The sequence below is a fragment of the Squalius cephalus genome (genome assembly GCF_949319135.1).
Source record: "Squalius cephalus genome assembly, chromosome: 18".
NCBI lineage: Eukaryota > Metazoa > Chordata > Actinopteri > Cypriniformes > Leuciscidae > Squalius > Squalius cephalus.
The window spans coordinates 16,987,480-17,011,828 of record NC_137139.1 but is presented as its reverse complement, the minus strand read 5'-3'; the positions used below and the strand labels follow the sequence as shown (position 1 = coordinate 17,011,828).

Here is a 24,349-nt window from a genome sequence, read left to right as displayed (position 1 = left end):
ATCTAAATGTTTTAAGATGGTCTACACATTTGCTCTTTTTCAGATGATTAGGAACTTGAAACAACGGATGTAAAAACGTCAAAAGTAGCAAGAAGTCTTTGTTCACCATGCTGTTTAATATAGATCCTTTTACAGAGCGATGTTGGTCAAGAGCAATGTGCTGCAGTGATGTCTGTTCACACGAATATTACCATTAAAATATTATTCTACACAAAAATATCAATAGACAATATGAAACATTGCCAGACTTACAAGACTGGATCCACTTAGGGTGCTGATACTGTTAGACAATACAGAGCCAAAACTGAAGTGCCAGATGAAAAATGTAAACATCATTGGAATTACTATGTATGAAAAAATCTCTATAACAAATGTACCTCTCTGAGATCTAATATTCTAGGCACAGTCGTATAATCCTGCTTAACAGACACTAAACTACTGATGTGAGTGTCAGTTTGCCACCAATTTTACATTTCAATATTCACTTTGAAAGAAAAAAACATGGCTTATGACTTTAGACTTGTTGGTGGCTAAACCACTTTCAATCTTTTCATAATAATTTGCAGAATATATGTGATCCTAAGTCTTCTAACCATATTTGAAGGTGATAAAAAGAAACGGACACTTGCAATGCTCAGACACGATGCAGTCCTCTATGGAAAGCCTATTAACCTCGGAAGATAATTAACAAATACTTTATTAGTAAACTAACATGTATTAATTCTTAATGGTGGATCTGAAGCTTTAAAGCAAATAATCTGTGATTATCAGTTACCATCCAAATGCAGAAAGAAAAATGAACTGATGCTGCAACACAAATCTCCAGCACACACTTAAACAGCTCCGTTTTCTGCCAAAAGAAGAGTGTTGAATGCTATTTAAAAGTATTTTTTTTTTATCAAATAACTATATAATATGACAGAAATATTATTACTCAAATTTACCAGCATATAGGGCCAACATACACATCTCTGCTTGTAATATGGCTTCAGAAAATTCAAGAAAATCTTATCAAGGCCTTGTGTGTCAATTCAGCAGTTATACAAAGCTTCACATCAGCGTAAAACATTTATCTGGTCAAATAACTAATGCAATAGTTATTTACGTACATTTCATTGACAAACAGACAGTAGCAGTTTGGAGGAAACCTCCTGTGTTCTTGGAGTAGCACTTGATTACAATCTGTTCCGTTAAGCCAAAAGACAACTATCTGCAAACCACACATTCATAGTTTAAACAAACAAAACAAATATTCAGGAACATATACGCCTTCTTTTCTTATAATCTATTGTAAGGTTCTTTAATAAGCGCCTAGTTGGTATGAGGTAAAAAAGTGCAGGGACTAGACTAAATGAAAGACATATGTTTGCACTTGACACCACATAAAGCACAAATTAAGATTGTCAAGCAGAATAAATATCAAGCGCTGAAAACCTTACAGATGCCGCACAAAATCTGCACAACAGAAAGCAGCATGTTATTTGAAAAAGAACTTTGCTAACAGACAACAAATAATGACTATATCCAACTACATATACTGTACACAATATCAGAGGGAGGAGGTAGACCGAAAGGCAGCGGCTATTAATGGTTTAGAGGGACAGAAGATAAGATGATATGTGAGATGCAAATAACTACAATTAGTGTTCATCTGGCTGATTATCTAGTACACTGTTTTCTGGCTAATCAATCCAGCTGTCACATACACAAAGTATAAATATTAAAGTACATTTGTAAATCAGTGATGATTCTTGGTGAGATCTAACTGAACCACAAATCCACATGTATGCATTGGCCTTTGGACAGACAGAAACACACAATCAAGTTTACTTCAAGTAATTGCTTATAAAGTGAATTATAGTGCAATCGACATCACCTTAGTGTCAGTCAAATAAATGGTCAACATGAACATACAGTCATGGCCAAATGTTTGGAAAAAAGCTGTGGGCATGCTATTTTTTTTATTAACTTTCAACAAGTTTTATATTCCTCTTTTCAAGTAACAATACGAAGTAAACATTTTTATTTATTTGATATTTTTAGTGGAATTATATTACATCGTATTTCTGAAATAACATATTAGCATAGCAACAACATGTTTAGTAAGGTGTAATGATAAATGAATTTCAGTTTTTATAGTGGAACGCAGGACAGCAGCAGGTATGACCTCTGCAGGTAAACCTCAACAGGTGCACTAGTGACTGATGCTGGAGGCTACACTCTTTAGTGTTGTTTTTAGCGCTCACAACTCACATGGTGGCTGGAGCCAGATTGAGCCCTGTCCTAGGGTGCGTTTCCCAAAAGCTTGGATAGCCAACTATGGTTGCAAGTGAAGTTCTGTCGTTATCAGCATAGTTCAACGAGTCAGTGTTTCCCGAAACCATAGTTCCAAGGAACATTCGCAAACAGCATCACAAAGTTGTGTGGTTGGAACGTAAGCTCTCGACCTGTGCATAGTTCGACCAGAAAGACTCGGGAGAATAAATACCGTAACAAGTATACATTTATTAACAGCTCAGCGAGCAAATTATGATATAAAGTTCTTTGGCGTAGCTCGCCTTCCGAGGGTACGGAATCTGCATTTCCTGCCTTCAAGATGACCCCTGGGAGGTATAAGAAGGGACCATCCTGGTGGTGGTGGGGAGGATGGAGGTGAATGAAGGCATCTGCGAACTCAGACATGTGTATGTTTCGATCTTTTATACTACAAGTATTTAGAGAACGATTGGATAATGAGAAGGTAATCGTGACGTAACGATTGAGTCTTCACGGCAGAACTTACGCTAAAGCTTTAATTTTCTTGTTTGCATGACATGTGGACTCAATAAATCCTTATCTTGAGCAAAATGAGCAAGCTGACATTCAGTAGCGTACTCTCTGTCTTTTATTTAGAATACATACGTAAATGTAATTTACGTATTTTAGTTTGTCAAGATATTTAAAGCGCCGTTTTTGAAGAGTGCGCATATACGTGCTCTAGAACTAAGAATGAGCCTATGATTGAATCAATCTCAAACAGATTCATTAAAAGAAGTTATTACTCCACCACGTGCGTTACATCTTTAACCAACGTGGTTGAACGACCACTTTGTGACAATATGGTTTCTGGTTGATTTCTTCAACGATGCATCGTAGGTTACTATGGTAGTTAAGCAGCGAGTTACCTTGTTGTACGGGAAACGCACCCCAGAGCTGGCAGAGCAAAATAGCTAATTAGCCTCTATAACTTGGACCAACAGTGAACATTAAAATTACACCTATTATTAAAGCATAGTCTTTTATCCAAAAACATTTGGCTATGACAGTATTTTGATGGTCACACAGTGAAAAAATCACACAGTGAAAGACAATCATAAAATTCATTTCTGGTGAAAAAGCTCCCATGACCCGATTAGAGTAATTTAACCCTGATCATTGTCTAAACGCTGAATCTTTTTACTGTTAATATTATTACTTAAAATGTGTTGCCCTTTTCCTAAATACACAATTTAGCATTCAACCATACAGAGCATTTCTAAACCATCAAACTTTCCCACTTATTTGAGCCCAGAATAAAGAATACATTTTCCAAAAGACTCCAGATGGACTAAGTATCATTTTGTGACAGCATTTATCTAGGACACTAGTTGTATATGCAAAGCATATAAATAGATGAGAAGGCGCTTGCCTGGCTCCTTAAGGGGAAAAGATGACTGCTCTGAGCCACACAGACAAAAGTAGTGGGACAGCTAACTACTGCACTCACGGCTACAACAATGATGGCCATTAGTAATCCAGGTACTTTGGCTGCACTGTACATTAACACAACAAAAACACTCGCTCAGATAAATCAACTCACATTTACAGCACACACACCCTCCGCAGTGACAGTGAGAGTGACGCACAAAAGGTCAGTTCCTTCCCATCACTTATTGCGTCTCTTCACTCGAAATAAGGGTAACACAATCATATTAAAGGGGATATTTTAGTGTCACTCACAAAGCTGAGTCATTGTGTCAGTCATTCAAAACACATAATCTTGCCTCTTTGTAGTGTAGCAGTTGTGGAGAAAGGTGAAAGATCGCAAGTCTTCATGAGCATCTTATTTGTAGGTGTAAATACATGCTAGTGATTCTTCTTCCTCATTCTTATCTCCTCTTGAATATAGACCAGAGAGAACCACAGCATTAAGGTGCTGTGCTCAGACACTATACTTCCAGTGGTCGCCTCAATTAATTTTTAAGTTTTAACCACTCTCTTATTGCACATCTTGTGATATCACTGGCTTCAGGGCTTCCCAAGACAGAAGAGAAGGTCTCATATATTCATTCCTCCTGGACCACCTCCTCCTGCGGGGTAGTGACGAAGACCACCTCCTCGACGCAGGGAATGGAGGGCCACAGTGCAGCAACCCCGCAACAGAGAACCAATATGGTACATTGGCTGACCATCACGGTGTGGACCCCGACAGAGCCATGCCACTGTGGGGACCACTGGCACAACCACTGCAAGCAAATCCACTAGGAAGTGCCGGCTCCAGTAGTTTTTTACAGGTAAACCGCAGCCAGACGACTTGGAATCTGTGTTCGTAGCACTCTCATCAACCTCATCTTCATCATCTGAATCTATATTGATTACATTATCCCCTGCAACCCCAGCCTCTGTAAGTACACTACGAGGCTGACTGGTCTGTGGAAGGGTGTCCTCTTCTGTCTCGATCAAAGTCTGCACAGAGCAAGGGGAGGTCCCAGGGTTTGGCAAAGGGTCTGTTAGAAGTTGAACAGAGTTGGTTACTGGAGATCCAATGGTCTCTGTGGTCAAAGCTGTTGTTGTGATTGCCAAGTCTGTAAGGGACTCTGAAACAGTAGTCTCCTTGACAGGGGACTCCATGGGGATCAACGCTAAAGATGCAGGTCCTTTTGGAACTGATGCAGTTGGTGCACAAGGCTCCATTGCAACAACCGGTGCAGACTTAGTGGATAAATCAGTGACAATGGAAGTTGTGGCAACTGTTGCTGTAATGGCTGACTCTGTAGCTACCGACTCCAGATCATCTCCCTCATCAGACATCCAGGTAGAGGTCGGGCTGCAGGCCTGAGAGCGGAAGGTACGCTCAGCAATAGTGTCCAGATCAGAGTTAAAAGATGTACTGGGGCCATGTGCTGGCGCTGAAGCCGGAGAATGGTCGGTCTGAATGCCTTGCTCACGCAGGTGGTGCAGGTATAAATGATGATGTGACAGACATGGATTACTTACGCTAACACTGGTCCCCATTCCGATCCCACTGCAGAGGAGTGGTACAACTCCCGTCTCACTGTTGCACAGCGCCTCATAGGTGGAGGAGTGTGGCAGGCGGGAGTACGCATTGAGCAGCGAAGCAGTTTCTTGGGACAGAAATGCAGCCTCCAGGAGCAGGTCTGCCTTGCTGGCTCCTCTTCCACTGTCTCCGCAGCAAACAAACCCGCTGTCCTGCGTGCCCTCGCCTGACAAACATGCAATGTCACACCCGTTTTCATTACCCCCACGTTCCGGGCCGGTCTGGTCACTCAGCTTGGTGTAGGTAGAGCTGCGGGTAAGCGAGCGAGCTGGGGAGCCTTCTGAAGACACCTCCAGGCCCTCGCTGACCTCCAGCCCTGCCCCCACCACCCCTCCACCCATTAAGGCTTCTCCTGCTTTGGTGGTCCCGACCTGAGCCAGCTCCATGCTTTGCAATAAAGACTCCAGCTTGTGGTTCTGGAGGTTTATGTCTTGGAAGCACTTCTGCACCCCAGTGTCGGTGTCTCCCAGACTGGATGAGACAACATCTACAACCTGTTTAAGCTGCTGAATCTCCCTGCGTGCCTCCTTTAGAGCCAGCTGGGCCTCTACACGGTGGCACTCCTCTTCAATCCAGTCTTCTTGCATACGAGACAGCTGAGTACGCAACTCATCAATCTCAGTGTCCCTAAGGAAGGAGGAGGAAAAAGTGAGAAAGAAACAGAGGATGTCAAAAGAGAAGAGGAAGGCACAAATGTACAAAAGTAGAGACCAGCAGGTGGAGAAAAGACCAAAATTAAATCTGTTGTGTGAAATGTTTTCGATTTGAAAATACGGTAGGCTTTTATTTTACAGTCCTGTTCCCCATGTACATACTATGTACTTATTATAGTAATTGCAATAACTAGGTACTAACCCTGAACCTACCCCTAAACCTTACTTTAATCCCTGTAGTTACCTTATATTACCCAGTACTTTCTTAGGTAAGTACACTATAAGTACAAGTAGGTGCATGTACTGTAAAATAAATTGAAACCGAAAATACTTTGTCCTATCCCAACTTCATCTAAATTTGCCAACTATATAGCCCCTTTCACACAGAGATTCCGGAAAATACACGGATAAAGTGACTCGGGATTTGACCCGGGTTCGTTTGATTTTGGTTCATCCACACTGCCAGTGATTTTCCGGAATCAGAGAGTGCATTCACACACAACCCATAAAAATCCCGTAAAGACACGTGACATCGATGTGACTTGTAATGTCTCTCTCGAGAAACCACGCTTGTGCATTTTTTTCTCTGATTCGATCATAAACTTGCGCATTACGTACCATTTCACTAGCTGGCGAGCGATCCCGGCTTCAGCGTCATCACTACGACACGGCATTATTACGGCTTTTGTTCACACAGCGCGCGTTCCGGGACTGAACACGACAATGTTACTAGATCACCAACCCGGCATCGATGCCGGCATCAATCCCGGGTCGTGTTTGCATTCACACAGAAGGCGTTCTGGCAATTTCCCGGCAATTTGCCGGGATCATCGCGCTGTGTGAAAGGGGCTTATGTCAGTCACAGATAGTTGGCTTTTCTTGAAAATTGTAAACAACATGACTCTGTGGCAGTTTCAACACTGGTCTGTTAGAGCGGCCCAACACAGCAACATCCTGGCTTAATCAATTGTGTGAGTTTGTTTCAAACTATGTTTGTTTGATCAGTGGAAGAAGGGGAGTGTGCCAAGGAAACCTATTTGAAAAGAGCCAGGGGTCAGGGTTTGTCAGGTTAGCATGGTGCAAAACAACAACAACAACAACTTTCTCCATTGAACGCCATTCACTGTTTGCCACTGCATGTTCTTGTGATGCCACCAGCCAATCAGCATTGTTGTTGTGAATTTTTCTGTGGCTCGACAGTAATTACTCATGTGGCCTTTATGGCTCAAGTGATTAACTCATTACACACATCGGCTTTAAGAATGCATTACCACTTATATGATCATTGCTATTAGACAAATGGGGGCTGCCATTAAAAAAACAGTTTAGAAGTAATAAATATTTAGTTTAGAGGCCTTGCATTAGAGGGAAATAAATGACAAATTGCACAGTCTAAATGCTAATATACAGTGGTAAGCAACTTGAATAGGTAAATCAGTCTTTGTAATTGTTACATGGTCTGGAAATCATCAACCAAGTGCAAATTTGCATAACAATTTCCAATAAAAGAACCAGTTTAATTAACTGCTGCTCAAAGCAGCTGCTTAAAGATAAAACCTAATTTCATCATAGACTGATGAGTTCACTAGTGCATTGGTCCTCATTTGAATGATGCATGCCTTACCTGTCCTGCAGTCTGTCGATGGTCTCTTTAAGTCGTGCTCTCAGGTGTCTGATACACACCTCTTTCTGTTGCAGTGGAGTTAGATATTGCTCAGGTGGAGGGGGCCGGATACCATGGTTATCATTGCAGGCGGTGTATTTCATGTGACGCCTGATATGAATGAGAAAAGTGGTATATAGAAAAACAATACAATATATAAACAAACAAGAAGACGTTTGAAAAAGAGGCAATGCATCATTGATCTCTGGGTGAGTTGTGGCTCACCTATGGGTTGGGCTTCCATCACTGCCCTTGCATGACCCTGAATTGCTACTGCTGCTAAGAGAGGCATTTCCATAGGGATCGCGGTTACTGACAGGTGCTGGACTTCGTCTGTGCAATAACAGAATCACAAACTCAGTATCACCGTCAAAGCCACTTAAGAGGACCCAAGACAAGGTATACACAGAGTGCACAAACACACACTTACATGAACAAACAAAAAGTACAATTCCACGAAACACAAAACAAAACATGCCCACCGATACGAAATGACTAACATGCCTCGAAAAATACAGTCACCTGTAGAAAACACCTTTTATGGATGTAAAAAAGAAAAAGACAACCAGCTCACATAAAACTACAAAAAAAGGGCACAAATTGCAAAGTAAGCTGAGGCACAGATCATGATAAATATCAATCATGAATCAATTATGAGAAAGAATCTTGCAGCTGAATAAGCAGAAACTGACAGCAGCTCCATTTTGATGATCTGATGAGAGCAAAGATTTACTTTGCACACCACAAATATGAAATCATCTTTAACTTTGACACACATATGCAATTCAAGCTTTAAACCCCCCAGTAAAATCAAAAGTTGGATATTATAGGGATATTGTGCAGTGGTTGAAGAGTTTGAATCCATGCTGACACAATGCCACAACAAAGAACAAAGAAAAGTGAAGAAATGAAGAGAAAAAAGGAGGAGAAAGAGACAGCACTGATGAAAGAAAGAGGGATAATGGAGCGCTGACCGACAGTGGCGTTCCGGGGACTTTGGTGTCAGAAATCCTCTGCTCTGTCTCATAGAGACCATAATGCCTGACTCCATGGGTGTGTAGTCTAGCTCTATAAACCTGCAATAGTCAAAACTGACCCAAAACAAGATGGAATCATTACACAGGGTAGCACACACCTAAAGTTCACCTTAACAGCTTGACCTGTATGGCAGATATTCAAATGAATGTTTCTGTGGAAATTTTCTTGAAATCTGTGCTTATAAATATGGGATGAATTTGGGTAGAAGTAAAGGCTGTGTTACAAAAAGTCATTATGCAGCACTTTTACGCACTGGGTTGTAACAATTATGCTCTATTTCTATCTCTCTTTTTTTTCAGTTTCCTGAAAAAATAAACATGCAGATTTGGTCTTTTTGATACACTCATAATAACATTGTAAATCATTTAAATGTACAAAACATTTGGTTAAAGCAACCTCTGGGTAGGCATCATTCTAAAGTCCATTTAAAACATCCAATTAAAATGAACAATTAGATGAAAGTTGTTTTTTTATGTCCATGAAACATGAGGTTGCAGATCTGACAGATTTAACAGATTGTCTGACTAATTAATTGAGTCATAAACAGCGAGATTGATAAAAGGGAGCTTGTTATAATTAATTCTGGTCAGAAACACTAGCAAAGGGCTGGCTAGGATTAGAGCCGCTTTGCCACACTTAAGAGAATAAAAGACATGCTGGACATATTGTACAAAGGCTTACTAGATTATTTTAGACAGAATAACAGTTTCCTTCATCTTTACTGGCATTACTGGAATTATGTAAACAAAAAAAAGACTGTTTTTAAGACCTCCTGAACATGCAGTTTCAAGCTTTATGCTGACCTCACATAGCCTACTAAAATCATAAAGCTGAGGCAAAACAGCACACAATCACCTGTCAAATTCTGGAACAATGGATCATGGGGTAGTTTAGAGCATAATGACTCTTTGACTCTCCCAGAAACATTCTCTTTTGGGAACAAGCAGGTTAGCAGCACTGAATGAAAGCAATTCTTTTAAGTGGTGCAGAATGGCGCGTTCATGATGGATAACTAGGAATCTAGTGATAGTCTGGTATTAATCAGCTGATATTTGGTCAGTTTCATTTCAATTTTGTAAGTGAGTTTTGAGTAAAAATCGTTATCAGCATTAACTGCTGAAAAACTTTTAAAGCTACAGTTGCAGCAGAGAATTTCAAAAATACTATCAAAGCAATATCAAACAGAAAAATCAGAGTCATAAATGTCCATATGCATTAGTTAAGTTGGCAAAAGTATATCAAATGGACATTTTCATTTTTGTTAATTGAAATAAAGAAACATAAACTTAAAACATACAAATAAAATTAATATACAAATTATTTTAAATATAAATAAATACATTCATATTTTAATAATGCTCAAACAACACTGGTCCAAATATAATTTTAAAATAGATTTAAAATGTAAAAATAGACCAATCATAACAGCACATTTACAGTGACAAGTCACTTTATACTGTCCACCAGGACCACCACTGGTGGGCTGTAAGAGGTTAGCTGAACTACCTAACCATGAAAGCAAGCCAAGGTCATGGTTAAGGTGAGAGCAAAGCAGAGAAAATAAAAGTAAAGTGAAACAGCTGATACAAACAAAGCGTGCTTGAGGAAAGAGAGAGTGAGAGAGAGAAAAAAGAGGACTCTGCTATCAATAACGATAGCAAGGAAAGGAAGGGAAACTGAAAAGCAGCTAGGGTAGTTGGACAGACCAGGTACGTCCATCGTGTTTCCAGTGATATGGACTTATTGAGGGAAAGTCGGGTAATGTGGTGTAGTGAATATGTGCACTGCATTGCCACACACTCATTAGAATCACTGTGAATATATCACATTCATTGTAGGTCTCAGATTTCAATTCAGTCAGAGCCAAAATGGCTACTCATGGGACAGATTCCCGGATTATTAACTTCCTCTGAGCCTCTGTCAAAGACCAGAGAGTATCAGAACTGCCCTCTCAGATCCTCAACATCAGCATCAGTGGAATCAGGTACTAAACTGGTGTTAAATTGGCGTGTGAATGCCCAGTGCAGCAGTGTTGTCTACTACAGTCATGCCCTATGTAGGGTACTGAATCAGAGTCTCACACGGGGGATGCAGTGGGAGACGACAGCATTTGTTGCAAGCGGTGCTTAGGCTGTAGGGCCTTCAGCAGGTTGAATCTGAGGAAAGAGATGAGACAGAGGCACAGAGCTGGGCTCTACTGCATAGTTTCCATGAATACCCACTGCCCATACTGGTACATATTTTGCAGTGACAAAATGATCTGTATTCAGAAAGAACTGATGTTGGCTTTAACCGAAAGTGTGTGGAAACTACAGCTTTTCCATTTCTCCATTGTTGTATAATTCATTAAATTGTCATTTATAGTTTTTTATTACAACCGTTATGTCAAATAATGCTAAAAAGGTTAAAAAAGAAAGAAAGAAAAAGAAAGCAAGCAAGTGAGACACAGCGGTATGTAGTATTGTAGTTTAAAGTTACTCATGACAACATTTCTGAGACGCACACTATTTTAAAAGGAACCTGATGTAAGTTTATTAAAAATATATTGCTTTATCCTTGTGCTTCATGAAAAATCAGATTGACACAAATTTGGTGGAATTTGTTATTTGTTTTAGTCAGTCTATGCCAGACTTTTTACTCTGTGCAAAGGAAAGAAAGGGCTTATATCTGTGGTGCTACAGTATATGGACTTCAAAAGTATTTGGGAATGGGAAGAAATTAATACTATTATTTAGAGGTTGCATTGGACTAATCAAAAGCAGCAAAACTGTTTTAAACACAGATAATAATAAGAAATGTTTCTTGAGCATCAAATCATCATAGTAGAATGATTTCTGAAGGATCATGTAACACTGCAGACTGGATTAATGATGCTGAAAATTCAGCTTTGTCATCACAGGAATTACATTTTTTATTTTCAATTGTATTAACATTTCAGAATATTACTGTATCTTTGATCAAATAAATGCAGCCTTCTGCAGTGACTTCTTTTAAAAACATTTGTATACAACCTGCAGAGCCAGACAGTAACTGAGTACATTTACTTGAGTACAGTACTTAAGTACAGTTTTGAGGGATCTGTACTTTACTCGAGTATCATTTTTGGGGAGTACTCATGACTTTACTCAAGTACATTTGAGAGGCAAATATTGTACTCTTTACTCCACTACATTTCTATCCATAACTGTGAGTACCCGTTACTTCTTCTAAAAAAAAAAAAAAGGAAAAAAGAAACATCTCGGAAACCCTCTCAAATGTGATTGGATTGTGCAGGTGCCACTGATTGGGACAGCCTATCAGCAATCACCTTCAGCTTTCCGCCAAAGTCAACTCCATGGTCAGATTTAGATAAGAGATGAAACCATGGACGAAACAATGGATGAAGACGCAGCAGGTCCATCCCGGGAGCGATATTTTTTTTCCCAGGATGGTAGGGGAAGACCCCAGTGACGGGTAGGTTTAGGGGTGGGGTTATGGAGGTCATAAGACCCCCAGTGACGGGTAGGTTTAGGGGTGGGGTTAGGGGTAGGTCATCAGACCAATCAGGGATGACTTCCCTAATGAACATTCATGAGTCTTCCCCTACCATCCTGGGAAAAAAAATATCGCATCCCGGGAATGTGCCAAGCCGTGGCCCCACCTCGCCAGACTATTTCAATTTTCTGAACAAGTTGATGATAGTTTTCGCTTCAAATGTTTGCTGTGTTTACCAATGTAAGCACTGTGGCAGTAGTAATGCAATATTTAGAAAATGTACTCTTGTACTCTTGATTCTCAAGTACTTTTAAAAACAAGTACTTTAGTACTTTTACTTAAGTAGACATCTGACTGTAGTACTTTTACTTGTACTTGAGTAAAATTTAGCAAGGGGTATCTGTACTTTTACTCAAGTAATGTAGCTGTGTACTCTGTCCGCCTCTGACAACCTGGTCGTTGAATAGTTAAAAGATCTTGACAGCAGGGAGATGAATTGAAAGAGCTAAACATCTGATGTATTAATGACAGCAGCAGAAGAGAGAGAGGATTATTGAAGCACTTGAAGCTCAAAAGGTCATTAAACTACAGCAGAGACATTAGTGTGATTAAGAGCAGAGCATGGGTTAGACATTACCAGCAAAGCACCAACACAGCTGCAAGTTTGAAAGAATGTTGGTACGAAAGAAGATTAATGACAGACAAAAGATGTGCCTTACTTGCGTGATCCAGAACTAGATCTTTTATTTGAAGGCGAAGACATGGATTCAGCAGTCCTCTCCCTTCTTTCTCCTTCTTCAGCTGGATCTGTCCTCCTCCCTGTCAACACAGGATGAAACGCTCAGCTGCAGCCAGCCTGAATAAAATACAAGAACACAGACAATGAAGTCATTTTGACTAGAGGAAATGATTCTCTATAGCAAACCATAAATTAACCCTCATCTCATTTACATAACAGCAGAGTCACAAGCAGGTACAGTCAAAAAGGAAATAAAAAGTTTAGAATACTATTAAAGAAACAGTTCACCCAAAAATGAAAATTATGTTATCATTTACTCACCCTCCATGTTGGTCCAAACCTGTATGACTTTCTTTGGTCTGTGGAGCATAAAAGAAGATAAGTTTTTGGGAAAAAAAAAAAAAAAATTGTGATCCACAGAGGAAAGAATGAATAAACGATTCTCACTTTTAGGTGAACTGTCGCTTTGAGACATGCACTAAATGTTTGCACATATTCTCATTTTTATCTCTGATCAAGTGAGGGAGATCATGCCATCAAAGTCAAAAGGAAACACAACAATCTGCCATTTCATTTAATCTCTCTGACCTCTTCACACTCAGCAGACCTGGCAGCAGCATTGCTTGTGGAGCTGTAATAAATTTAACATTGTGCTGACATGGATTTGCTGGACTGTGACTCTGTGCTGATGCTAAGTCAGACAACAGAAATACAGTAATAGAGATTTAACTTTCACATTTGGACTACTCAGAGATATCAAGGTCTGGCTGAAGCTCTAAAAATGTTTTCATTACTGATGCAGCAATAATTTTTAAATGGAGAGAAACAGACAAACAAGCAAATGAGAAAAAAGGTTCAGTGGGGTTCAATATATAACTTGACTCAAAAAAGTTATATAAGGAGTCTTAAATGATTGCATAATACTTGATGTTTAATGTTGCTTAACATGTTTGCCAACTAAATCCATAAAATAATCACATGATGGGAACCCCTTAAAGGGTTTGTTCGCCTAAAAAATAAATGATCCCCATAATTTACTCACCCTCAAGCAATCCTAGTTGTAAATGACTTTCTTCTTTCAGCCAAACACAATCAGAGTTATATTAAAAAATATCCTGGCTCTTCCAAGTTTTATAATGGGATTGAATGGTACACTAGATTTTGAAGCCCAACAAGAAAAAAACTTTATAAACTATAATCACTGGCTTTCGGTACGGCTGGGCAACAAACTCAGCATTTCTATTTAAAAAATTCTCGTTTTAGATTTCTAATGGTGTTTTGTTTTGCTCTATCCGCGTTCGTCAATACGTCACACGTCGGGTCAGAGGTCACTCTTCCGCTAGACTTGAGTGTGGCTGTTACCGTAAACCAGTGATTATAGTTTATAAAGTTATAAATATGGATATTTTTCTTACAAAAACGCATCTCTTTACTTCAGAAGGCCTTTATTAAAACCCTGGAGCCGTATGGATTACTTTTATGATAGATGGATGCACTTTTTTGGGCTTCAAAATCTAGGGTACCATTCACTCCCATTATAAAGCTTGGAAGAGCCAGGATATTTTTTTTTATGTAACTCCAATTTTGTTTGGCTGAAAGAAGAAAGTATACCTAGGATGGCTTGAGGGTGAGTAAATTATGGGATAATTTTCATTTTTGTGTGAACTAACCCTTTAAAGGTTTGATATATGAAGCGCCTGACAGAACCCTTTAAAGGTATAGCGGAGGATTTTCTTTTTCCGGGTGGATCATCAAGACTATTGGTCCTCCTAAGTGTCAATCATTCTGGTGATATGTTTACGTAAGGCCGTCGTACGTGCTCGTGCACACGATTCACACGATGGCGTGCGCTCAAAACACAGGTTGGGCTTCCCACTGATGCCTCAGTCGCGAAGTTTCTACTTGACAGGTAAAGTTTGGCATGCTATTTGGAGAAATCCATTTAAAATCACTGCTAGTAAAAGTTAATGTAAGCTATGATTAGCTCGTGCATGCTCTCTCGTGCACACGTTTAATAGGCGTTCCCTCTCGGGAGCAGGTAGAGTGTTGCGCATGTGCATTTTTTCAAAAAGTGGAGAGGGCGGTTCTTTTCTAAAATTCGGGAAAATCCTCCGCTATACCTTTAAGGAGACCTATAATGCCCTTGTTTTTGGGGTATACTAGAACAGACTTTCATGCTTGAATGTTCAAAAACCACATAATGTTTTACATTATTTTCCACTATTACAGCATCTCTCTTCCCAGTCAGTCAGTAACACTATGTTTAGTTCCGGTCTCTATGAAGCCCCTCCTTCCGAAAAGCGACAATGTGATTGGTCGTCTGGACCAATGTGTTGTGATTGGTCCGCTTCCAGCGTGTTTCGGAAATGTCACGCCTCTTGACATGACCACGAGTTTCAATATACTACTAACACAACTCAATTTGGCCTTGTCTCTGTTTTGCACATGCCTTGAGCAGGAATTATTTAAAAATACTATTATCAAAAGTGAAACGAAATAAGCTTTCTGAACAAAAAAATAACTAAGCATAATTTTAGGGCTTCGGGTCATTTTGACCCACGGGGGAAGGATTTGTTACTAAGTGCGAGGGAAGGATGAGGGTTAAATAATGGAGTTTTAGGGAGTTCAGAAGCAGTGCTTACTTACGTAGAGAATAACTCCCTTTGGACTGAACTTAGTGCTTTGTCACTTTACAGACCTTTTTCATGCTCAAACAGCAACAACAGGGCCTCTATATAGAAGAGCTTCCTTTGCTTCTAAGAGTGTAAAAAAGATATTTCTGTGTGCATCCAAAGACACATGGTGAAGAGAAGAGGGATTAATGATCTAAATAATTAAAAAGCCATTGGCACAGCTCAGTATTAGCAGCAGTACACTCACAAAAATAAGCAACTCAATCCTTCACTTTGATGACATGACCTTTCAAACACTTGGGGTTGGTTGGGTGACAAAAATGAACAAAACAACAGAAACCTAGCACAGTTTGCTGTAAAATGTGCAACCGCTGAGTCAGTATCGGGACTGTGGTCTCCCTCTGACGCAGTGTGAGTCATAATGTAGAGCGCAGCAGCTAAATCTATCCTATCTGCTTGAACTTTGCACCAATGCAGAAGACTAGAGTCTTAGTCTCTTGCACAGTTTATTCCGTCTGTATAGTTAACTCTTTCTTATCAAATATACAACTGCAAACTAACATAAATATCATAGGTGAGTATTAGCGTAGCTTATACAGATAGTAGCAGCATAATGCATGAAATACGTAATTACTTTTTGTGGCTATTTATGCGAGAACCTTTTTGAAACAATTTTTATTGGGCTTAATAATGTATAATCAGCTCACTGGTGATTCATTTACATTTTGATGTTGAAATCTGCTGCGTCATGCTCCTGCTACAGTGTCATCAGCACTGGACGACCTCTGTCTGCTGTCGAATGAAATGTGCAGAAAGCTGCAGAAGAGCATTTATTATGACTATCTCTATCACAGCCAACATTCAAGCCTTTTATCCCCAGTTTCACAGACAAGGCCCAGACTAATCTGTTTTAACTGAAAGCAACTTGCACTTGCAAAATATGTCAGTGCCATTGTTTTGTCTCAAGATGCACACTAGTAATGTTTTTTTCTGGCACGTTTATAAAAGCTACTTGAATGCCCTAATTGAACTAAGGCCTAATCCTGGCTTAATCTAAGCCCTGTCTGTGAAACTGGGCCAGAGTATCACTGCAGAAAGAATGTTTACCTCTCAAAAAACTCCAACAACCAAATAATCCAATAACCAAAAATATAAAAGCAGCAATATTAAAGTAATCCATAAATGCTCTATAAGACTTCTGGAGTCACATGTGAGGAACAGACAGACATTTAAGTCATTATTTCAGTGATGTTATTGATAACTAAAACTATAAAGAATATTTTAATTAAATGAAATAAAGCTGGATGGAAAATCTTGAACTTTAAATATTTTTGGACAACTTCAGAAATGCAAACAAACACAAACTAAAATAAATATACACTAATTAGAAATATATAAAAAATAAAACGACAAAACAACAACAAAAATACTAAGGCTTAATCTAAAATGAAAACATAAAATCTTTAAATAAAAGCTAATTAAAAATATTAGTATATAATAATAGTATATAAATAATTCTAAAATAACATGCATTTATATTATTTAAATTGAGAATACAGTCAGAATACAATCAGTCTAATTCGTAAACAAATCATTGAGTAAACAGTCATGATCACTATGATTGTTGTATTTTGTTACAGAAGAAAATGCAATTTGGAAAATAAACAACAGATAAAAACTTTCAGAATGTTTATTTTTAGGTGAACTATCCCTTTAATAAATCTGGTACAACTCACAATGAATGAGTAGGCTGCTGCCTATTTTATGTTTTCTTAAATCTAATGATAGCTAGACTAATATTTGTAAATAGTTGTAATTTATTTTTTTCTAATTTTTGTTTAGTTAAAGGGGTCATGACATGGATTTCTTTTAAAAGTTATTTTAATATGTTCCATGAGGTTCACTTATAATGTTAATAAAACTGATTAAATAAATACTTCGTTTATAATGAGAAGGACATTTTAAGCTCTGAAACTTGCAGGATATTTTAACAAAGACCTCTTATATGTCAAAAGATCAAGGCAAATTTGATTTCTCATGTCATGACCCCTTTAAAAGTTTTTTTATTTTAGATTTGTTTTAATTAAGAAAAATATTCATATTTGCATATTAATTCGAATATTTTTTAAGTAAAATATTAAATATATATATATATATTTAATATGTGACTTGTTTTCACTGGCTTACAGAGTTAAATATATTGAGTGCTTTCTTTGCAGGCTGAAACCAATGTGGTAAGGAAATGTTTTGGAAGACTGGCTTGAATGCTGAGAGGATGTAGAGCAGTCACCATGGAGACAGCCACTATTCTAGAACGTGAGCTCCACAAGTGGTGTGATTGGCTTTCCTTGGTGTGTATGTGGTGAGACAGACAGACGGGATGCTGACATTACACAACCGCAAGGCAAGCAGGCTCAATGGCAAGTCAATGAGCAACGAATAGCATTCTGCAAAGAAGAGGGTGATACTTATTGTGAGACCAGAGAGAGAGAGAGAGAGAGAGAGAGAGATATTAATAGTGATGCACCTTGAGACATTCTGTAGTTTGACCGGTTTTAATATGTTGTAAATAAACTTTCTTGGATGTGATAAATACTAAATATGATGATCTTTCTAGATCATCCCAAATCCACTTTTAGGCACACTTTCTCTTTAATTTGGCAAGTCCTTACAGGGATGCAAGGTCATACTGCACCCTAGGCCGTACAAACTACACTGTCACGACTCACAGCGCACGAGAGGTGCTCAAACCAAATTAGAAATTAAACCAATTTCCAGGGCTAGGAAACGACAAATTTCAAGTTATGAAACAGTTCTAGGATTAGCATAGTACGAAAGCGCAATAGAGGCAAAACCATAACAAACGCAAAATACACACGCATGCTCGCTGCAGGGAATCATCTGTTGTGCGCGCGCACATCTAAACACCGAAAAAAAAAAAAAAAAAAAAAAAGATGTGCGCACACACGGTGCAAATAAACATCATTTAGCATGCGAATGTAAGATATCGTTTTTCTCGGTACATCCAGATATCACAAAAACCGTGCACCTGGCGCGTCACAGTCCTTGGTGTGTCCTACACACGGGAAATAGCCTACACAAGAAGTCCTTCGCTACAAAGATGCAGCACGATTTGCATGACATACTGCAATACAAAAACGTTTTACGTTTACCTTGTAGCAGCCTTCCGGCGAGAATCAGCTTGCCTTCATATAAACAGCAGTGTTTAGCCGTGTTTACCCGTGCTCGTCCCCGTCAAGGACTCCGCCACAGCGGTGCTCCGCTGCTCGGGAGGGCGAGTCGAGTCGACGGGGCGGGTGCTGGTGCTGGTGCTGCTGATGCTCGCTGATAGTGAGAGGGATTCTGGTGCGTGAGCAGAGCCTCGTGAGGGAGGACGAGGGTTGATATGAAAGCAGATGCGTAATATTACGGAGATCTAAAAGGGACCACACCACTTGAAGTTCGGAGGATATGTGGCGTTTCGTTTTCTTGTTTCCGTTTAATTATTTCCGAGGGTGGACTTTTCAAATAATTTTTTAGATATTTAAAATGTATTATTTATACTATAAATAAACAGCATGTTAGTGCTGTTTTGTGCTCATTACGCTATATAAATAGGCCTGTGGGGGCAATTAAATACCTCCCCCTCCCCTCAAACACACTTTATGGTCTGTCTACACATTTTTAAAAGTAAAATCAAAGGAGTTTACAACCTGCAGATAAGTTCATTGGACATCACTGTGCAAATTGCTAAAGAGGAAATCTCTGAAACTGCCAAAACCCATTAAAAAAAGAAATTATTGAGACAAGGTAAATGGATGAAAACAAATATGTTAAATAGAACGATTCAAGGTAACCCTCAAAATAATAACCCATTCTAAATTAACAAGCACACCATGGGACTCTAGTTTGCTTCATGTATGCTACGCCTAATAAGATATCATATCTCACAGCCTTCGAGCAGTAGAGATAGAGAAACAGGAGAAATTGATATTCCATAAGACAGTCGCCCTTTCAGCACCGCGGACAGCGCTCCACTCTCTTCTCATTGATTGGATACTCCCAGTATGATAGGTGGCGATAAAGCTTTTTTGATGTTATGTTATGTTATGTTATGTTATGTTATGTTATGTTATGTTATGTTATGTTATGTTATGTTATGTTATGTTATGTTATGTTATGTTATGTTATGTTATGTTATGAAATAGCCACAATTTAATCTGTCGCTCTTAAAACACATATTTGCTCGATTTGGCCAAAAGTTAAAATTTCGATTGCGATTATTAGTCAAATTGCAAATTGAACTGCCATATGATCAACATTATAACATACTTATACATTAACATATACTTCTTATGCTAAAAGGCCAAAAACACCTTGTATTACAACTGTCTCAAATTGAATGTTTTGTTCACGCTCTATATTCTTGAGAATATTACTTAATTCACTTTGCTCAGTTCAGTTATTATTATTATTATTTTTATCCTCATCTTTATCTTAAAATACACTAATAATAATAATATAGCAATATATTTAATTTCTACCTTTATTTCTACCTTTAGCCAATCAAATGAGCTTCTCGCTGACTCTCGATTTACTCTTATCTGATTGGTTCAATAAACACGCCAGTCACCAGAACACATCTTTATCTTCATTTGGCTCAGCATCGTTCTCAAAATGGTACCTTCAATGCACACATACATGTTAAATAAATAAATAAATCAATCAATCAATCAATCAATCATGATTGCTTAAGAAGCTGTGCACCATTAGGCTGATTAAGGCTGACTGACATTCATACTGAATTACGAGCTGGTGTTTACGTTATTGGATTAATATTTTATATATTATATAATCTGTTACACCACTGAGCTGATGTTAAACTTTACAATCAAAATATTTAATACCCATTCTTTATGTAATAATACCATTTCTGATGCAGTGTTTTTCACTCTGTTCATGGTATTTAACACTCAATTATATATTTTTAAATATTGTCTTGGTCGCACTGTCAATATTGATTCTGATTACTTTCGTGTGACTGATCAAGCTATTATATGTAGCTAGTATGAATAACAAAATGCTTTCTTTGTGTCCAGATTTGACTGTAATGAAAAACTGACACTAAATCAGCATAAACTCAACTTTGACAAAAAGTAACTAATTATATCTGAATAAAAACCCAGCAACCAGGGAACACACCATCTTGATATATAGGGCTATACAACCATCTAGTGGTCACACGATGGCATTGCAGGTGATAAATGGTGCATAATTGTCCTTGATAAATGCCCTTAAAATACATGTTAAAGGGAAAAAAATATTATTATAACTAATTTTAGTAAAATAAAAATGATAATTTTGGAATCAACCATGATTAATTGACAGGTGAAATTATGCATGCAGTAGTGCAGATACTAGGCCAACATTCAGCAGCATCAAGATTACAAACTAATATGGCCTGCTGAGGAGGACGATGATGAGCAGAATACATAAGCACTGAATACACACCAGCTCGAAATTCAGTATGAACTCATTTAGTCAGCATAATGGTGCACAGCTTATTATTCATTTATTTATCATTATCATTCATTCATTCATTCATTCATTCATTCATTCATTCATTGTTTATTTAACATGTATGTGCGCATTAAAAGTACCATTTCGGCAACGTTTGTGAGCCAAATGAAGATAAAGATTTTTTTTAATTATTATTATGCTTCAACAACACAAACAATCAAGGTACATTATCAAATCTCTGAATATAACTGGTATTGTTCGAATGAAGATAAAGATGTGTTCTGGCGACTGCCGTGTTTATTGAACCAATCAGATAAGAGTAAACCTAGAGTCAGCTAGAAGCTCATTTGATTGGCTACATGAAGAAGGTGGACACGCCCTCCTCTTTCTTTCTTTCCTTTCTTTCTTTCTTTCTTTCTTTCCTTTCTTTCTTTCTTTCTTTCTTTCTTTCTTTCTTTCTTTCTTTCTTTCTTTCTTTCTTTCTTTCTTTCTTTCTTTCTTTCTTTCTTTCTTTCTTTCTTTCTTTCTTTCTTTCTTTCTTTCTTTCTTTCTTTCTTTCTTTCTTTCTTTCTTTCTTTCTTTCTTTCTTTCTTTCTTTCTTTCTTTCTTTCTTTCTTTCTTTCTTTCTTTCTTTCTTTCTTTCTTTCTTTCTTTCTTTCTTTCTTTCTTTCTTCATAGCATTGATATAAACGAGGCCCAGGCGTAGGAGAGTACAAGACACCATAATCCACCGGTCACACTGTGTACGGTGTGGGTCACCGGAAGACGCTAGGGCAGGTGAGGGTCTCCGGTATACGCTGGGTATGGTGAAGGTCTCTGGTAGACAGTGGGGCAGGTGAGGGACACTGGGGACACTGGGGACACAAGACACTGGGGATGGTTTGGGTCACCGGAAGATGCTGCGAAAGGTGTGGGTCACCGGAAGACGTTGCTTACAGTGTCGGTCACGTAAGACGCTGGGTACGGTGTGGGTCACAGGAAGACGCTGGGTACGGTGTGGGTCACAGGAAGACGCTGGGTACGGTGTGGGTCACAGGAAGACGCTGGGGAAGGTGTGGGTCACAGGAAGACGCTGGGGAAGGTGTGGGTCACAGGAAGACGCTGGGGAAGGTGTGGGTCACCGGAAGACGCTGGGGAAGGTGTGGGTCACAGGAAGACGCTGGGGAAGGTGTGGGTCACAGGAAGACGCTGGGGAAGGTGTGGGTCACAGGAAGACGCTGCGGAAGGTGTGGGTCACCGGAAGACGCTGGGGAAGGTGTGGGTCACAGGAAGACGCTGGGGAAGGTGTGGGTCACAGGAAGACGCTGGGGAAGGTGTGGGTCACCGGAAGACGCTGGGGAAGGTGTGGGTCACAGGAAGACGCTGGGGAAGGTGTGGGTCACCGGAAGACGCTGGGGAAGGTGTGGGTCACAGGAAGACGCTGGGGAAGGTGTGGGTCACAGGAAGACGCTGCGGAAGGTGTGGGTCACCGGAAGACGCTGGGGAAGGTGTGGGTCACAGGAAGACGCTGGGGAAGGTGTGGGTCACAGGAAGACGCTGGGGAAGGTGTGGGTCACAGGAAGACGCTGCGGAAGGTGTGGGTCACAGGAAGACGCTGGGGAAGGTGTGGGTCACCGGAAGACGCTGGGGAAGGTGTGGGTCACCGGAAGACGCTGGGGAAGGTGTGGGTCACCGGAAGACGCTGGGGAAGGTGTGGGTCACAGGAAGACGCTGGGGAAGGTGTGGGTCACAGGAAGACGCTGGGGAAGGTGTGGGTCACCGGAAGACGCTGGGGAAGGTGTGGGTCACAGGAAGACGCTGGGGAAGGTGTGGGTCACAGGAAGACGCTGCGGAAGGTGTGGGTCACAGGAAGACGCTGGGGAAGGTGTGGGTCACAGGAAGACGCTGCGGAAGGTGTGGGTCACCGGAAGACGCTGGGGAAGGTGTGGGTCACAGGAAGACGCTGGGGAAGGTGTGGGTCACAGGAAGACGCTGGGGAAGGTGTGGGTCACCGGAAGACGCTGGGGAAGGTGTGGGTCACCGGAAGACGCTGGGGAAGGTGTGGGTCACCGGAAGACGCTGGGGAAGGTGTGGGTCACAGGAAGACGCTGGGGAAGGTGTGGGTCACAGGAAGACGCTGGGGAAGGTGTGGGTCACAGGAAGACGCTGGGGAAGGTGTGGGTCACAGGAAGACGCTGGGGAAGGTGTGGGTCACAGGAAGACGCTGCGGAAGGTGTGGGTCACCGGAAGACGCTGGGGAAGGTGTGGGTCACAGGAAGACGCTGGGGAAGGTGTGGGTCACAGGAAGACGCTGGGGAAGGTGTGGGTCACCGGAAGACGCTGGGGAAGGTGTGGGTCACCGGAAGACGCTGGGGAAGGTGTGGGTCACCGGAAGACGCTGGGGAAGGTGTGGGTCACAGGAAGACGCTGGGGAAGGTGTGGGTCACAGGAAGACGCTGGGGAAGGTGTGGGTCACCGGAAGACGCTGGGGAAGGTGTGGGTCACAGGAAGACGCTGGGTACAGTGAGGGTCACCGGAAGACGCTAGGGCATGTGAGGGTCACCGGAAATTAGTTGAGACGGTGAGGGACACCAAAAGACAGTGGGTCTGGTAAGGCTCACCACAAGAGCTTGTGAGAGTCACCTGAAGACACCTAAAGACAGATGCTGATGTTGACTCAGTAGACTCAATTAAAGCTTGTCATCATCAATGATTTACTGACTCTCTTTTGTGATTAAGTATTTACACATTCTTAATTTTGTGTTTTCTCAGTCATATTGAATTTACAAAATGTCAAAATTCTGCACTCAAAAATGTAGCTGTTGGGTTTACTCTCTAATATTCTGTAACAAACGGGTTATTTTGCAATTTTGATGTGTGTAACCATAAACTAGCCCATTAGTTTTATTTTTTATTAGCAGATTTATTACATAGTCTTATCATACACTTTTAAGGCTCCGTCAGGTAAATTAATGTCATAGATATGGATATTACTGATGTTTCCAACATCAACAGACTTTAGGTAAGTATTTGAGCAATTTTAAACAGAGATTGAAATTTTTCCATAATTTTTAAAGGTCCAAAGATGTTGGATGACCTAAAGTAGAAGTGGCATCAGAATTTATTTACCGGATTATTCCTGGATGTATTGTTGTATCCAAACTTTACATCATAGCCTAGTCAACCTAGTCAACTGTTGTATTTTATGACTTTACACTTAAATACTGAACAGAAGAAGAACAGAAAATTTGGTACAAGATTGAAGATTAGTATATGCCAAAAATACTTGAAAAAGAAAAAGTCAAATATTTAAGTGAAATTTTAAGTATATTTCTGAGAAGTACATAAAAAGTA

At 39.9% G+C, this 24,349-nt stretch overlaps 1 protein-coding gene across 8 annotated transcripts; it reads right to left on the bottom strand.

The window, feature by feature from the left end:
• Positions 1 to 67: 67 nt before the first annotated feature.
• On the bottom strand, positions 68 to 18,969 carry snphb (syntaphilin b). 8 transcript variants are annotated; one of them, XM_079848128.1, is made up of 8 exons: positions 18,670 to 18,969; positions 13,185 to 13,222; positions 12,844 to 12,943; positions 10,732 to 10,806; positions 8,587 to 8,703; positions 7,838 to 7,945; positions 7,574 to 7,723; positions 68 to 5,923 (listed from the first exon to the last, which is right to left on the bottom strand). In XM_079848128.1, exons 2-8 carry the CDS (start codon positions 13,189 to 13,191, stop codon positions 4,297 to 4,299), a joined length of 2,184 nt encoding a protein of 727 aa, XP_079704254.1. In that variant the 5' UTR covers positions 13,192 to 13,222; positions 18,670 to 18,969; the 3' UTR covers positions 68 to 4,296. The 8 variants fall into 8 exon arrangements, with proteins under 8 accessions (XP_079704254.1, XP_079704255.1, XP_079704256.1 ...); XM_079848129.1 differs by having other exon boundaries at positions 12,844 to 12,980; positions 18,670 to 18,968; XM_079848130.1 differs by lacking the exon at positions 18,670 to 18,969 and adding an exon at positions 17,885 to 17,901 and having other exon boundaries at positions 12,844 to 12,980.
• Positions 18,970 to 24,349: the final 5,380 nt, after the last annotated feature.